This window comes from Dermacentor albipictus, unplaced genomic scaffold (assembly GCF_038994185.2).
Source record: "Dermacentor albipictus isolate Rhodes 1998 colony unplaced genomic scaffold, USDA_Dalb.pri_finalv2 scaffold_18, whole genome shotgun sequence".
NCBI lineage: Eukaryota > Metazoa > Arthropoda > Arachnida > Ixodida > Ixodidae > Dermacentor > Dermacentor albipictus.
This window is the reverse complement of record NW_027225572.1, coordinates 233,156-250,785: the sequence shown is the minus strand read 5'-3', so window position 1 is coordinate 250,785 and position 17,630 is coordinate 233,156. Positions and strand designations below refer to the sequence as shown.

At 47.1% G+C, this 17,630-nt stretch overlaps 1 protein-coding gene across 3 annotated transcripts in view; it reads right to left on the bottom strand.

The window, feature by feature from the left end:
• The window catches only part of LOC135900796 (endoplasmic reticulum transmembrane helix translocase), a 602,974-nt gene that overhangs the window by 498,958 nt on the left and 86,386 nt on the right, over positions 1-17,630 (bottom strand). For 2 of the 3 annotated variants that reach the window (XM_065430378.1, XM_065430377.1), the window contains exons 6-7: positions 10,709-10,815; positions 6,247-6,432 (exon numbers count right to left, since the gene is read on the bottom strand). In XM_065430378.1, coding sequence (XP_065286450.1) covers positions 6,247-6,432; positions 10,709-10,815 — 293 coding nt within the window. The remainder of the gene's footprint in view (positions 1-6,246; positions 6,433-10,708; positions 10,816-17,630) is intronic. The other variant, XM_065430379.1, reaches the window with a different exon arrangement.

Here is a 17,630-nt window from a genome sequence, read left to right as displayed (position 1 = left end):
GTGCTACTCAAGTTGTGCCAAGCATAGCTATCTGTGTGCAAAGCATTGGACAAGGTACCATATGTAAGTCTGACACATTAAAAATCTTTTCCATTGAACATTCCGAACTCTAAATGTGAAATGCATGCTGTTTTCAGCTACAGATAGCGTGTATACATATTTGACCTGCACCACAAAGAGCTGATGCGACAAAAAAATGTATACACCTTAGTGTTTTGTTGCTTTTCATAGTTTAACACAGTTTTGAATTTACAGATTGCTTCGCATGTTTATACCTAAAAACCACAGAAAACTATTTGCATTGTGGCTGCGAGGTCATAACACGAGGGTTTGTGCGGTATCCTTCCTGTCCATCGATGTGTCCTTGCACTATAAGTGTAAAACGTCACACCTGCAAACCTGAGCTTGCACCCTTACATTTCAAACACTTTTCTGAATGCTCGGCAATTATGCTCATAAGCACATTGTGACAGCAAATTTACACCACCTTAATTTAGGTGCGATGTAAAGGGTTGTTTGTGCATAGCCAAGCTGTTCTACCATGCCTGCAGGAATACAGCATTGTCCAGTGGCACCTATAGTTCAGGCGTAACAGTGAACTAGTAAACAAAGCGGCTGATAATACTAAGCTGACCCATATGTAGGAGCATTATGTTATCTAACCCACATGCAAAGTTGCTTTCAGCGTACTGAATAACCACAGCTTTGATTTGCCAAGTTATATTACTGCACACACATAATGCTGAGACAAGGTCTGTACAATGCGAGCAATGCATCAAGGAATGAAAGATTACTTGTGATGTGTGGATTTGAATAGTAGATGTGAATGCATACCCAATTCACCAGTATGCATGTTTTCTTCTGGAACAATTTTACATTTGGCACAGAGGCTGAGCCACTACGGCCTCTTGACTGCAAATTTCTGTGCTCTCACAGTACTAATGGGAGTATCATTCATTTGGCTACTCAAATAGTGAATAGGTAATGGGGCACACCAATCTTTCAGTTTTACGCAGAACATCTTGTGCATTATTCACAAAACTGAACCTAAGGAACTACTCGCTGGTTTGTTAGGCAAATAAAAAAATGGCAATGAATGTTTCCTCACTTTTTGTGTGGCCCTGTTTGCCGCCCTATGTGCCTTCATTTCATTGTCATGTGCATGTTAAAACAGCAGCTAATTAAGAAAGACAAACACAAAACTACTAACTACATCAACCTTTTCACACCACAAGAGGTCACTGAACTCACTGCTAAGCTACACTTGATAATCTCGGTTTGCTTTCAAATAAATACAGGCACTGGCCAGCTGTACATGTTGAGTTATGCATTTTTCATTTTCCTAAAATATGGCTGTGCATGAGCTAGCTAGGCTGTTACTGCATAAATACATAAACAACATGCAGCCCATGCCCAACTAACTCATATAACCTGAGTACAGCTTATTTTTTATATGTAGAGCAATCAAAACAGAACACGCATGTATGATGCTGACAGTATCAAACAGTTTCAAGTCGAACATCCTTGTTTGGTGCCATGGGTGAGAGAAGGAGCATGCCTGTCAAGGTACTGCTTAATTTTGTGCGCTTTGGTAATGTTTGTACATTGTTGAAATGGTAAATTAGGTATGCTAAGTACTAAGGTGGCAACATATTGGCCACCCAGGCTGGCAAGAAAGAATGCAATTGTTCGATTTCACTCAAAATGTTTTCTTATCAGCAATGTAAATTATATGCTTTCAAACATATACCCCCTTGGAAACATCTCATGAGTATAACATATATCTGCATAAGGTCGCTGCTATACATACATATTGCTTTAAGACAGTCATAGTGAATTGCACACTCACTGCTTAACCTTCAATTCCTTGCTGCATGAAGTTAACCACTTATGAACAACCTTCTTGCACACGGTGAGAACTTTATTAATGGCTGAGAACATCATTTAAGGTTATATTTTGTTTGGAAAGTTTACAAGCAGCATGTATTAAATTTCTAAGGTGCATGTGTCATGCCTCATCTTTGGTGCCTTTATATCTAAAAAAATAAAAAGGCATTCTATGCATCTAACTGCTTTAAGCACTCTTAGAATTGGCAGAGTGAAAAAAAGAAAGCACGAGCAAGCGTATCAGCAAGCTGTACTCGGAGCCTCACACGCGTGCTCAGTGGTAAAAAGGTGCGCCTTGGCGACCTACGCAAATGCATTCTGCGACAGATGTGCGTGTGTGCCATATTCTTGCAAACTGTCACTAGCACTACAGAAACCGCGCCACCGTGCTTCCAGTGACACTATCAGTTTCGCATGACGCAGAATGCAGCACGTTGGCTAATTAGAAAGCTTTTGTTCAACCAGCCAACGCAGTGCGCACTAAAAGTGATCATCATCATCATCATCAGCTTGGTTACGCCCACTGCAGGGCAAAGGCCTCTCCCATACTTCTCCAACAACCCCGGTCATGTACTAATTGTGGCCATGTCGTCCCTGCAAACTTCTTCATCTCATCCGCCCATCTAACTTTCTGCCGCCCCCTTCTACGCTTCCCTTCCCTTGGAATCCAGTCCGTAACCTTTAATGACCATCGGTTATCTTCCCTCCTCATTACATGTCCTGCCCATGCCCATTTCTTTTTTTTGATTTCAACTAAGATGTCATTAACTCGCGTTTGTTCCCTCACCCAATCTGCTCTTTTCTTATCCCTTAACGTTACACCTATCATTCTTCTTTCAATAGCTCGTTGCGTCATCCTCCATTTGAGTAGAACCCTTTTCGTAAGCCTCCAGGTTTCTGCCCCGTAGGTGAGTACAGGTAAGACACCGCTATTATACACTTTTCTCTTGAGGGATAACGGCAACCTACTGTTCATGATCTGAGAATGCCTGCCAAACTCACCCCAGCCCATTCTTATTCTTCTGATTATTTCCGTCTCATGATCCGGATCCGCCGTCACTACCTGCACTAAGTAGATGTATTCCCTTACGACTTCCAGTACCTCGCTGTTTATTGTAAATTGTTGTTCTCTTCCAACACTGTTAAACATTACTTTAGTTTTCTGCAGATTAACTTTTAGACCCACTCTTCTGCTTTGCCTCTCCAGGTCATTCAGCATGCATTGCAATTGGTCCCCTGAGTTTACTAAGCAAGGCAATATCATCAGCGAATCGCAAGTTACTAAGGTATTCTCCATTAACTTTTATCCCCAATTCTTCCCTATCCAGCTCTCTGAATACCTCTTGTAAACATGCTGTGAATAGCATTGGAGAGATCGTATCTCCCTGTCTGACGCCTTTCTTTATTGGGATTTTGTTGCTTTCTTTGTGGAGGACTACGGTGGCTGTGGAGCCGCTATAGATATCTTCCAGTATTTTTACATACGGCTCATCTACACCCTGGTTCCGTAATGCCTCCATGACTGCTGAGGTTTCGACAGAATCAAACGCTTTCTCGTAATCAATGAAAGCTATATATAAGGGTTGGTTATATTCCGCACATTTCTCTATCACCTGATTGATAGTGTGGATATGATCTATTGTTGAGTAGCCTTTACGGAATCCTGCCTGGTCCTTTGCTTGACAGAAGTCTAAGGTGTTCCTTATTCTATTTGCGATTACCTTAGTAAATAGTTTGTAGGCAACTGACAGTAAGCTGATCGGTCTATAAATTTTCAAGTCCTTGGCATCCCCTTTCTTATGGATTAGGATTATGTTAGCGTTCTTCCAAGATTCCAGTACGCTCGAGGTCATGAGGCATTGCGTATACAGGGTGGCCAGTTTCTCTAGAACAATCTGTCCACCATCCTTCAACAAATCTGCTGTTACCTGATCCTCCCCAGCTGCCTTCCCCCTTTGCATATCTCCTAAGGCTTTCTTCCAAGGCACTAAAGTAATCATCTGAGAATACTTCGCTTGCTGCGATGTGATGCGATTGCAATACATCTGTAAAAGGTGGCGCAGATAAGACTGTGCAATATTTCGAAGAAGGATGACGGTGCCAATGCAACACATACGGCTGCAGAACAGAATGTGGCAGCCTAGAGTCGCATTTTCACCGGGACGCGGAAACTTGAAATCACATCTGCAAAAATATGCCAGTGTCGTCTGCTTTCAAAGGTCGTTGTGAACCTTGAACACCTTTGCTCCGCCGAACGGCTGCCAGCTGTCAACAGGCCGCGTCGCCCAATAGGAGTGTGCGTGCGATTCGCTCGTGCGGATTGAGTGTGCATCAAATTTCGCGACGCCATCCGCCTTTTGGGCATCCGCACGCACGCGTGCGGGCTAGGGCGGAACGGACGGGCGGATCGACCATGTACGGGCCCTTACTGTCCGTTGCCTACAAAGTATTTACTAAGGTAATCGCAAATAGAATCAGGAACACCTTTGACTTCTGTCAACCAAAGGACCAGAGAGGCTTCTGTAAAGGCTACTCAACAATAGACCATATTCACACTATCAATCAGGTGATAGAGAAATGTGCGGAATATAACCAACCCTTATATATAGCTTTCATTGATTACGAGAAAGCGTTTGATTCAGTCGAAACCTCAGCAGTCATGAAGGCATTACGGAATCAGGGTGTAGACGAGCCGTATGTAAAAATACTGAAAGATATCTACAGCGGCTCTACAGCCACCGTAGTCCTCCATAAAGAAAGCAACTAAATCCCAATAAAGAAAGGAGTCAGGCAGTGAGATACGATCTCTCCAATGCTATTCACAGAGTGTTTACAGGAGGTATTCAGAGACCTGGATTGGGAAGAATTGGGGATAAGAGTTAATGGAGAATACCTTAGTAACTTGCGATTCACTAATGATATTGCCTTGCCTTGCTCATAGATTACGAAAAAGCATTTGATTCAGTAGGGATACCAGCAGTCATAGAGGCATTACGTAGTCAAGGAGTACAGAACGCTTATGTAAATACCTTGGAAAATATCTACAGAGGTTCCACGGCTACCTAAATTCTACACAAGAAAAGCAGGAGGATACCTACAAAGAAAGGGGTCAGACAGGGAGACACAATCTCCCCAATGTTATTCACTGCGTGCTTGGAAGTAGTATTCAAGCTATTAAACTGGGAAGGCTTAGGAGTAAGGATCGATGGCGACTATCTCGGCAACCTTCGGTTTGCCGATGACATTGTTCTATTCAGCAACAATGCAGACAATTTACAACAAATGATTGAGGACCTAAACAGAAGAAGTGTAAGGGTGGGGTTGAAGATTAATATTGCTACGGAACAGTATTTGCGATGACGAAGAGGCAAGCAGTGTGAAGACGACAACGACGATTAGAGGATAGCGCGGGCTGTTGCCTCTTGGCCAAGTGCGGCCTATTTCCTTGTAAATGTACTTGTACAGTAAAAGCTCGTTAATTCGAACCGCAAGGGGAAGCCGCTTCAGTTCGAATTAACGAAAGTTCGAACTAACGAAAGTGAAGGAGAGCAACAGTACACTGCGATTTGGAAGCAGTAGGGCATGTCAGAAATTTGGCGTGTCAGAAAGTGATGGCGTGTGCCGCGGGCACACGCCATTTTCAAGTCGAAGCTCTGGGTCCGACTGTGCCACACCACCGATGTCCACCGAAACGAACGTTAGCCGAGGCTTAACACTATCACAATGATTCGCGACGGCCGATACCTCCTAAGCTGAAAACAGAGGTTCACAACCGATGAAGACTGCCGAGACAAAGACGCTGAACATGTGAAGGTGGCAAAGGCCCTGATTCGTTGGTTCTTGATTGCAAGCGCAGCTGCGACCTACTTGATTCGCTGTGTTTTGGCGCTTGCCGTGCCATCTCCGCACAACATTAGCAGCTGTACAAGATTTGCAAAGCCTCCGAGATTCACAACGGGCAAGAAGTCTTGGAGGTTACGTAGAACGGAGAGGCGGCAGCCGCCACTGCCTTCTGGCTGACCCCGCGTCGGTTAGATTTTTTTCCGATTTTGCCTTCTCTCGCCGTTCTCTCCGTTTCGGAGGCAATACAGCCTTGTGTGTAGGCAGTAGGCGCTTTTCCCTGGCCGTGTGCCAGGTGAGCGTAGTTCGAATTATCCGTGAGGGAACCTTCTCGCATTCAAATTAACGGACTGTTTTATACATAGACTTCTGTGGAGCTTGGCCGGACCAAATCGTACAGTTCGAATTATCCATAAATTCGAATTATTGAAGTTCGAATTAACGAGCTTTCACTGTATATCGCTTTTCGTCTGCGTCTCCCTACGTAACATATCTGGTGGAGGTGGACGTTCCCTGTACCTCATCACGGAGCTTTGCGGTGGACGGTACGTCGAGCCTTCCTTCATGGTTCCTGGCGACGACAACTCGACTCCGCCGGCTCCGACACCTGCTGCCACTTCGACGACCTACATCGCTCTCCCCGCTCCCCGTCATCCTGGCGTATTCTCGGGCAAAGATGGGAAAGACGTCGAGGACTGGATCAGCCTGCAAGAACACGTCAGCTGCAATAACAGGTGGGACCCTACTATCATGCTCGCCAACGTAGTCTTTTACCTCGGTGGCACACCTCGAGTTTGGTTTCGGACGCACAAAGATGAGCTCACCAGTTGGGATTCGCTTAAGCAAAAGCTCAGAGACTTGTTCAGCAACCCCTACAGTCACCAACTTGCCGCGCAGAAGGCACTTTCCAGCCGTGTGCAGACATCAACAGAGCCCTATATCACGTACACTCAGGACATCTTGGCTCTGTGCTGCAGAGTTGACGCACACATGACTGAGTCAGACAAGGTCTCCCACATCCTCAAAGGCATTGCCGATGACGCCTTCAACTTGCTCGTTTTCAACAACATGGCGACGGTGGATGCAGTTATAAAAAAGTGCCACCGCCTGGAACTCGCTAAAAGCCGATGTACCGACCAGCAGTTTGCCCATCTGGCCAACACCCCAGCGACATCTTCCTGTGCCTACGCTCCTCATCCCAACAACACTGGCGATGTTACCAGGATTGTCCGGCGTGAGATCAAGGCCGCCTATCCCGCCGCCTTTGACTCCAGCCCCTCCAACGCACCTGCAATCACGGTTTTCCTGATCAAGGCAGTTGTCCGCCAGGAGTTCGCAAACATGGGTCTTCCCACCATCTGCTTGGCCCACCGCCCTAATACCTACTCGGCTTCTTCGCTTCCGCCCCGTCCCGCATCTTATTCCCCACCACGTTTCCGCAACCCATCTGAATGGCGCACTGCTGACGACAAGCCCATTTGTTTTCACTGCCGTCGAATCAGGCACATTTCTCAGCACTGTCGCAGTCGCTGGAGTTCCCCGACCCGGTCTACTTATACAGCCTACTCTTGCCGCCCCAGGTGGCCCTTCTCGTCCCTATGCCGCACGCTCCAATAATGCTGCCACTGATTCTCCTGCGCCAAACCGCCCTTATTCTCGTTCGCCTTCGCCCCAAGGACGACAGTCTTGCTCTCCCGAGCCCCACCACTCCTATTCGCCTATTTGTCCTTTCAGACGCCGCTCCGAGCCGGAAAACTAGACGATGCAGCGCCTTGAGGTGAGGCTGCATTGCTCCCTACGCCACCAAATCCTCTACTGACGTTGCCCACTCATCTGAACCTTCTTGACGTGCAAGTCGACGGTGTTTCTGTGTCTCCTCTTATAGACACTGGGGCGCATTTGTCGGTAATGAGCGCTGGCTTTCGTAACCGGCTGAAGGAAATAATCACGCCCGCCACAACGCCTGTTGTCCGTGTCGCCGATGGCGGAACAGCCCCTGTAATTGGTATGCGTGCCGCCTGCGTCTCCTTCGCCGATCGCTCCACTATTGTGCTATTCACAGTCATCGCCCACTGTCCCCAGGACATCATCCTCGGCTTAGACTTCCTCTCTGCACATTTTGCTCTCATCAATTGTTCCGCCAGTACTCTCCGCTTTGACCCGCCTGTTCTGGATCCCGCTGAACCACACCCCAGTCACGTCAGTTCCATCGACTTCGTTCGCTTGCCACCTTCGGCACTGACTTACGTTGACTTAGTGTCATCCCACCAGTGCCCCACGGTCACTACATCGCGGCTCCTATGCAAGACGTCCTCCTTACACACGGGATCACAGTACCTCATACAGTTTTATCTATTACGGCAAATTGCGTCTGCCTGCCAGTGGCCAATTTTGCCTTGACGATACAAGCGCTGCCACGCGGGATGTCTCTGGCCCAGCTTTGCTCATTCGAAGATCTCTCAGTAGCATCTATTGCAGTAGACGACAATTCAGCCGATCCTTCTCTACCATCACAGTCGGCAACTTGTACCATCGCCGACTTACAGAAAATGATTGAGCCCAACATGCCATCCGAGCACGCTCGCGAGTTCTACCGCGTTCTGTTTTCCTACCACGATATTTTTTACTTTAACGATCAACCTTTAGCCCAAGCTACAGCTGTTAAACATCGCATTGATACCGGCGATGCCCCTCCTATTCATTGCCGCCCGTATCGAGTGTCACCAGCTGAGCGTCAACTTATTCACGCCGAAGTTCGCAAAATGCTTCCCAAGAACATTACTGAACCGTCAGGTAGTCTATGGGCGTCACCTGTTGTACTGGTAAAAAAGGAGGATGGCTCATGGCGCTTTTGCGTGGATTATCAGCACCTTAACAAGGTGACCAAAAAGGACGTGTATCCCCTGCCTCGGATTGATGACGCCCTTGACTGCCTCCACGGTGCTCGCTATTTCTCCTCTATTGACCTCCGCTCCGGCTACTGGCAGATTGCCGTGGACGATCTCGACCGCGAGAAGACTGCTTTTGTAACACCTGATGGTCTTTATCAATTCACAGTGATGCCGTTCAGTCTATGTAACACCCCTGCAACTTTTGAACGCATGATGGACTTCCTTCTTCCCGGTTTTAAATGGTCCATGTGCCTGTGCTACTTGGACGACGTTATAGTATTCTCCCCAACGTTCGCTACGCACCTCGAGCGTCTCTCAGCAGTCTTGGATGTTTTTCGTAGAGCCGATCTGCAACTCAACGCATCGAAGTGCCAATTCAGCCGTCGCCAGATTACCATTCTTGGACATCTCGTTGACGCGAACGGAGTGCAACCGGACCCAGGCAAGATCCATTCTGTTGCGCACTTCCCTGTTCCGAAGTGTGTCAAGGATGTGCGCAGCTTCATCGGCCTTTGTTCGTACTTTCACCGTTTCATGAAACATTTCGCTGCCATAGCACGACCACTAACCGAGCTTTTGAAAAAAGACGTCCCTTTCCAGTGGGGCGAAAACGAGGCCTCTGCATTCTCGCATCTAACCGACCTTCTCACAAAGCCTCCCGTTCTGGCCCATCTCGATCCTTCTGCGCCTACTGAAGCCCGTATTAATGCCAGCGGTCACGGAATTGGCACAGTACTGGCACAACGCCAGCGCGGCAACGACCGTGTTATCGCTTACGCCAGCAGGCTCCTCTCACCCTCGGAGCGCAACTATTCCATCACTGAGCGTGAGTGTCTGGCCCTAATTTGGGCAGTTGTGAAGTTCCGCCCATACTTATATGGCCGACCCTTTTCCGTTATCACAGGCCATCACGCGCTTTGCTGGTCATGCTCACTGAAAGATCCTACAGGAAGACTTGGTCACTGGGCCTTACGCCTCCAAGAATATTCGTATTCTGTCACCTACAAATCTGGCAGGCTACACAAGGACACTGACTGCCTGTCTCGCTACCCGGTAGACGAGCCTGACGACGCCGACAGTAGTAACGCCAACGGCATTTTCTCTGTGTCTGCCTTTGCTAACATCACCGATGAGCAGTGCCGAGACCTACTGCTGCGAGCACTCATCGAGCGCCTGTGCTCTACACCTACCGACGCATCCGTTCGCCGATATGTCCTCCAGGGAGGAAGTTCCTTCGGTAAAGAATGCCGGGCTGTCACCTCTTGGCCAAGTGTGGCGTATTTCCTTGTAAATAAACTTGTATATAGCTTTTCGTCTGCGTCTTCCTACGTAACAATATGCAGAAGACAAAGATAATGATGAATAGCCGGGCAAGGGAACAAGAGTTCAGGATAGTCGGTGAGCCTCTAGAGTCTGCGAAGGAGTACGTTTACCTTGGTCAACTAATCACAGGAAACCCTGATCATGAGAAGGAAATTCATAGAAGAATAAAAATGCGCTGGATCGCATACGGCAGACATTGTCAGCTCCTCACTGGAAGCTTACCATTATCACTGAAAAGGAAGGTGTACAATCAGTGCATTTTACCAGTGCTGACATATGGGGCAGAGACTTGGAGACTAATAAATAAGCTTGAGAACAAGTTAAGGACTGCGCAAGGAGCGATGGAACGAAGATTGCTAGGCATAACATTATGATACAGACAGAGAGCTGCTTGGATCAGAGAGTAAACTGGTATAGACGATATTCTGATTGACATGAAGTGAAAAATACGGAACTGGGCAGGTCATGTAGTGCACCGGTTAGATAACCATTGGACCATTAGGGTTACAGAATGGGTTCCAAGAGAAGGGAAACGCAGTCGAGGATGGCAGAAGACTAGGTGGAGCAATGAAATTAGGAAATTCGTGCGTGCTAGTTCGAATCGGTTGGTGCAGAACAGGAGTAATTGGAGATCACAGGGAGAGGCCTTCGTCCTGCAGCGGACATGAAACAGGCTGATGATGATGAAGTTATATCTACCAAAATAAACTTTTTTTACTGCGAGTTTTCATCATATTTCATGTTGTAATATGGGGCAACATACTCACCTTCATCTGTGGCACTGACTCTCCAGTAAGCATGGACTCATCCACAATGCATGGCCCACGCAGAAGCAGCATGTCGCATGGGACAAGGTTCTCATTTTGGGACCGGCCTGCACCATTGAAAAAAAACGATAATTGCTCCAACTGTTCAAAAAGGACAAAGAATTCACTCCTTAAAGGGCCCCTCAGCAGGCCATACAGCAAACTTCGGTTGTATGCTGGAAGTTACGTGTCCTCCTTACGTGTTCTGCCGCATAAATTTTTAAAATCGGCTCATTAATAGCCTAGATATAAATATTTCAGTGTCGCAAACCCATGATTTCAGGAGGTGAGCTTCACCGCAAACATAGACGCTCTCTTCACTTGCCCCGTCTAGCCTCCGCAAGCAAAATTCCTTCCCTGGGTTCTTCCATACCATACCTCGAGGATCACATGATGCATACGACACGGGCCCCGCCTTCATCTTTCTTTTCTTCTCACTTTTTTTGAGGTGCAGTGCACTTCCCCCGATGGGGTCAAGTGCGAGCTGTTACGATTGCCTTGTTTCGCACAGCACACAATTTTGCGCACTGTGCATGAGGACACCTGACTAGCAGTATAAGTCTGTGCTGCACGAATACTGAGGCATACACAAGCGGATCACAGAGCATGATTGTGCACTGGGATACGGTAGAAAATGACATAGTTTCGGTATCTGCGAGCGTGACTGCACGACGTGGGAACATGATGATGATGTGTGGTGTTTTGTGGCGCAAGGGCCAGGCTTGGCCAAAGAGCGCCATGACAAGTGGTGATGTTGACGACGTGTTGTGGAAGATGTGACTTGGCTGTAAAGTGGCCTAAAAATAGTCGCTGTAGAGTGCGTAAAATCTAGTTGCTATAAAATTATGGCGATGACATATGACGAATACTATGAACATTAAAATCCATCGTAAAAGAATGATGCAGAATAGAAAATGTATGAGATAGTAAAAATGCCTGGAGCACTGTTGCCTCGCCAGAGCCCTTGAAACACAAGGGCCTAGAGGCACGTGCTATACGAAAGAACTATCACAGCGCCATCCTCTGAAGAGAGGAGATGCTACGAACATGTGGGGGCTAACAACATGCAACACAACATCTTTCAGATAACTTAGGACTGCGTAAGTGTCGAAGAGCGGTTCTGGGCCGAGTAACATTACAGGATGAAGGGGGATATGCTGCCGGTATGCTAACGGAAAATGTTTCTTTCTGTCATATTCGGCTTTCCAACACTCCAGGAGGACATGGAGGACGGTCAGCCTATCTCCGCATCTCCCACAGGTTGGGGGCTCATTTCCAGTGAGTAAAAAATTGAGGGTGCCAAATGTGTGTCCTATTCTTAGACGACAGAATAGGACATCTGTTCGGCGGGATTTTGTAGTAGAGGGCCAGAGTCCTAACTGTGGCTTAATTAGGTGGAGCTTATTATCTGTTTCCGTGTCCCACATGCGTTGCCAGTGGCCGCGCATCCTCCTTCGCAAGAAAGGCCTGAGATCTGTGACAGGCACCTCAGCGGTAGGGTTAACGGCTTGCAATGCGATAGTCGTGGCTATCTCGTCCGCCAGAACGTTGCCCTCGATGCTCTTATGGCCAGGCACCCAGCATATAATGATATGCTAGTTAGATACGTACGCTTTACACAAGACGGTGTAGAGTTCATTAAGTACTGGATTTTTGTGTCTATATGGTGACATCAAGGCCTTCACAACGCTTAGGGAGTCTGTATATATCGCTAATTTTTGAAGTTTCGATTTTCTTATGTGATTTACAGAAGACAGTACTGCGTAGGCCTCGGCCGTGAAGATACTTGTTTCTGGATGCAGTATACCAGATTCTGAGAAGGATGGGCCGAAGGCAGCATAAGACCACCCGGCATTTGACTTCGAAGCGTCTGTGTAGAACTCTGCGCAGGAATGCTTGTGCTGGAGTTCAAGAAAATGCATTCGGATTTCTATCTCTGGGGCGTGTTTTGTTACTTATAAAAAGGATATGTCACATTCAATCAGCTGCCACTCCCAAGGTGGTAACACCTTGGTTGGATGCATTAGGCGAAGCTCGAGAAGTGGGACACGGATTTGATCACTAAGCTCACTCACACGAAGCGAGAAAGGCTGTCTTACAGAGGGATGGTTATGGAAAAGTGTAGTACATGTCATATCGTTAACAGTGTTAAAACATGGATGTTGATGATTGGAATGTATTTTCAGGAAATATGCAAGGCTGATGAAAACCGCCACTGCCTCAAGAGCTGTTCGTAGTTGTAAACGTTGACAGGCTATGCTTTTTTGAATTACAATTGCAACACCGCCCGAAGATGCGACAGCACCATCGCGATCTTTGCGAAAAGTATCATACTGTCGAAGAAAGTTTGTGTGTTTTGATTTTAAGTGTGTTTCCTGTAAACACAGCACTTTTGGATTGTGTTTTTGGATAAGTTCTTGTACATCATCAAGGTTCCTAAGAAGACCTCTGACGTTCCATTGTATGATTTGTGTAGCCATATTGGAAGTAAAAAAGTGCTGTGTGTATGGAAACGGAGGCGATGCCTTAGGTTACAGAGCTCTTTCGAGGCCCTGTAACGGGGGTTCTGCCCTTTCTGGAGCGTTCGAGGGAGCCTCGCCGCTCCTTAGGCGTTTGGTGCGCCTTGAGGATAGGTGTAGTGTCCATTGCCTCTTGTGAGGTGCCGGACACGTGCTCTTGCGAGCGAGAAGTTACAAGGGAGAGTCCTGCCTTGGAGGGCAAGACCCCTGCGCCCACCAGCCCGGAAGTCGAAGAGGCACCCTGCGGGATTTGGCTGCGCCGGCTGTTGCCAGCGCTGGAAAGGGCCGGAGTGGTTGGGGCAGCCTCGGCTGCGCCCACCTTCGGGGTCGATGGTCCCCCTTGCTGTGTTGACGGAGCAGCATCAGCTGCAGCCGCCGGGGGGGGGCGGATGGCGTCACTGCCGACTCACTGCCTGTGGATTGGACAGCCGTCGGAGGCCGTTCTGACGCTGCCCCCTTACGCGCCACATCGGCAAAGGTGCTCTTAGACAGGTATGACACCCGCCTACGTGCCTCTTTGAAAGATATGTTTTCTTTGACTTTGATTGTCACAATCTCCTTTTCTTTTTTCCATGACAGGCAGGACCGCGAGTATGCGGCATGCTCGCCATCACAGTTGACACAATGTGGAGTGTTCTGGCATGTTTCGGAGGAATGTTCAGTGTCACTACACTTGGCACATGTCAGCCGGCCTCGGCAGTTCTGTGAACTGTGGCCGAGCCTTTGGCACTTAAAGCATCTGAGAGGATTGGGCACGTATGGCCTAACACGAAGTTTGATATAACCGGCCTCGATGGACTCGGGGAGGACACTTGAGCCGAAAGTGAGTATCAGGTGTTTTGTTTGGATTTCTTTTCCATCTCGCCTCATCTTAATTCTTTTGACATTTATAACATTCTCTTCGCTGAAGCCCTCCAAGAGCTCAGCCTCAGTGAGCTCCAGCAAATCATCATCCGAGACAACGCCGCGGGAGGTATTCATCGTGTGGTGCGGGGTTACTACTACTTGGGTCTCCCCAAATGATACTAGCTGTGGCAGCTTCTCAAATTGCTTCTGGTCGCGGAGCTCCAAAAGGAGGTCACCGCTAGCCATCCTCGACACCTTATATCCTGGGCCAAAAACTTCGGTAAGGGACTTAGATACTAGGAATGGGGAGATTGTTCGTACTTGTTTAGCTGGTTTTTCTTCGTGGATTACATGAAAACGAGGAAAATTGTGGACTTGGCATCCGAAAAACTGAAAGACCTCTTCGGTGCGCCCTCGTTTCTGAGGGCGATCAGGGAGTTTAGGAAAAGCGTTTTCCATAAGTACAGTTGGGTTTTCGGCCGCGATGCCGACCACCCACCATGGAGCCGAACAGGGGGACGTGACAGGAGCTCCTGCTATAGAAACCCTGCCAACGTCAGCCGTACATTGCTGCTATAACCAAATACAGCATAACCAAGGCTGGCTAGCTACACAAGGTTAATTCTTGCCGCCGAGAAACTAGGGTTAACCTTGTGTGAATAACCAACCTAGGTTATTTCATATTTGGTTATAGTGGTTATATTTGGTTATAGTGGTCCCACAGGTAATGCCGGAAGAAGTAAAGAAAGCCTTGGGAGATATGCAAAGGGGAAGGCAGCTGGGGAGGATCAGGTAACTGCAGATTTGTTGAAGGATGGTGGGCAGATTGTTCTAGAGAAACTGGCCACCCTGTATACGCAATGCCTCATGACCTCGAGCGTACCGGAATCTTGGAAAAATGCTAACATAATCTCAATCCATAAGAAAGGGGACGCCAAAGACTTGAAAAATTATAGACCAATCAGCTTACTGTCCGTTGCCTACAAACTATTTACTAAGGTAATCGCAAATAGAATAAGGAACACCTTAGACTTCTGTCAAGCAAAGGACCAGGCAGGATTCCGTAAAGGCTACTCAACAATAGATCATATCCACACTATCAATCAGGTGATAGAGAAATGTGCGGAATATAACCAACCCTTATATATAGCTTTCATTGATTACGAGAAAGCGTTTGATTCTGTCGAAACCTCAGCAGTCATGGAGGCATTACGGAACCAGGGTGTAGATGAGCCGTATGTAAAAATACTGGAAGATATCTATAGCGGCTCCACAGCCACCGTAGTCCTCCACAAAGAAAGCAACAAAATCCCAATAAAGAAAGGCGTCAGACAGGGAGATACGATCTCTCCAATGCTATTCACAGCATGTTTACAAGAGGTATTCAGAGAGCTGGATAGGGAAGAATTGGGGATAAAAGTTAATGGAGAATACCTTAGTAACTTGCGATTCGCTGATGATATTGCCTTGCTTAGTAAACTCAGGGGACCAATTGCAATGCATGCTGAATGACCTGGAGAGGCAAAGCAGAAGAGTGGGTCTAAAAATTAATCTGCAGAAAACTAAAGTAATGTTTAACAGTCTCGGAAGAGAACAGCAATTTACAATAGGTAGCGAGGCACTGGAAGTCATTACATCTACCTAGGGCAGGTAGTGGCGGCGGATCCGAATCATGAGACGGAAATAATCAGAAGTATAAGAATGGGCTGGGGTGCGTTTGGCAGGCATTCTCAGATCATGAACAGCAGGTTGCCATTATCCCTCAAGAGAAAAGTATAATAGCTGTGTCTTACCAGTACTCACCTACGGGGCAGAAACCTGGAGGCTTACGAAAAGGGTTCTACTCAAATTGAGGACGACGCAACGAGCTATGGAAAGAAGAACGATAGGTGTAACGTTAAGGGATAAGAAAAGAGCAGATTGGGTGAGGGAACAAACGCGAGTTAATGACATCTTCGTTGAAATCAAGAAAAAGAAATGGGCATGGGCGGGACATGTAATGAGGAGGGAAGATAACCGTTGGTGGTTAAGGGTTATGAACTGGATTTCAAGGGAAGCGTAGCAGGGGGCGGCAGAAAGTTAGATGGGCGGATGAGATTAAGAAGTTTGCAGGGACATGTCCACAATTAGTACACGACCGGGATTGTTGGAGAAGTATGGGAGAGGCCTTTGCCCTGCAGTGGGCGTAACCAGGCTGATGATGATGATGATGAGTGAGGTAATACTTTGCACACCTGACCGTTATCGCGCATTGTATTCTTTGCGCCAGTCAGGTCAATATGGCCGGACCTGGTGAGGGGCCCTTTGAAGGCAAAGTGCATCGAAATTTCACTTTAAAATTTGTTACAAATCAGTAGTACCTACCATTGAAGCAATCGTGGCAAGCTACAGGGCTAGTGATTGCATAGTTTTCTTGTTAGCAGCCTTTAATCAGCACTTAAGCAGACAATGCATGTACCTGGTGGTTAGGAGCTACAATGCAAGTCCCAGCACGGTACCGTCAGGATTTTTCAATGCGTCGCGGGCACCGCCTATCTCGGAGGTCACACCAGGTGGCCGCACACTCTAGGTTATGAGTAATTTCTAGCAAGCGCTAATAGTGGTTTCTTATTTTTTTCAGTTTCTGTATCAAAAATGGTTAATTTGTACCAAATGCTGTGCTATCTCTAAGTAGGCTCAGACATTTTGTTGCAGTTGGCCCCAACATGCATTCTTACTAACCTTATCTTCATTTGTCATTTCACTGTACTAGTTACGATCGAAAACCTGACAATTATTTATTTGTCTTTATTTTTATTTACAGAATACTGCAGGCCCGAAAAAGGGCCCAGTCAGGAGGGGCAAAAGTACATAAATATACATCCAAGCAACGCGTACAAATATTAGCATATAACAAGATCATACACCTACCAACAAAGAGAAGTAATAAATGTAAACGCAGAAAAACGAGAAAGGCACGAACCGTACAAATATTAGCAAATAGCAACATCAGCTGCAGGGCAATGAAGTGTAGCAACACAATGATATATAAAGTTGTTTACGCACTTGAAACACAGCCAAATTGTCAAAAGCATGTCAGACACGCAGATACACACACCAAAAACAAAAAAAAAACATTTTATGAGGGCGTAACTGCAGCGAACGAGACACGGGATAACCGAACACAAGGAAAGAGGTATAATTCACAGTACATTAATGTCAGTGTTGTTAAAGACTTATTGTTCTAAAAAATCAGCATTAGATAACTGTGAAAAAGGTAGGTTGTTCCAATCTGTTATGGTGCGCGGAAAGAAAGAATATTTGAGAAGGTTAGTTCGGGTGTTATAAGGTGTTAAAGAGTCAGCATGACGATGCCGTGTTCGACATGCTTGTAAGCCCCGCTACGGGCGGCTGCAAAACAAACCCAAACGGACAGCGCGGGCCATCTGGGCAGGGGGCATGCGTCTCGACGAGATCGTTTGCACACTTGAGTAATGGCTGTCAACGGTTGACCCAGAGCGGGGCCTTGCAAGCAAGCA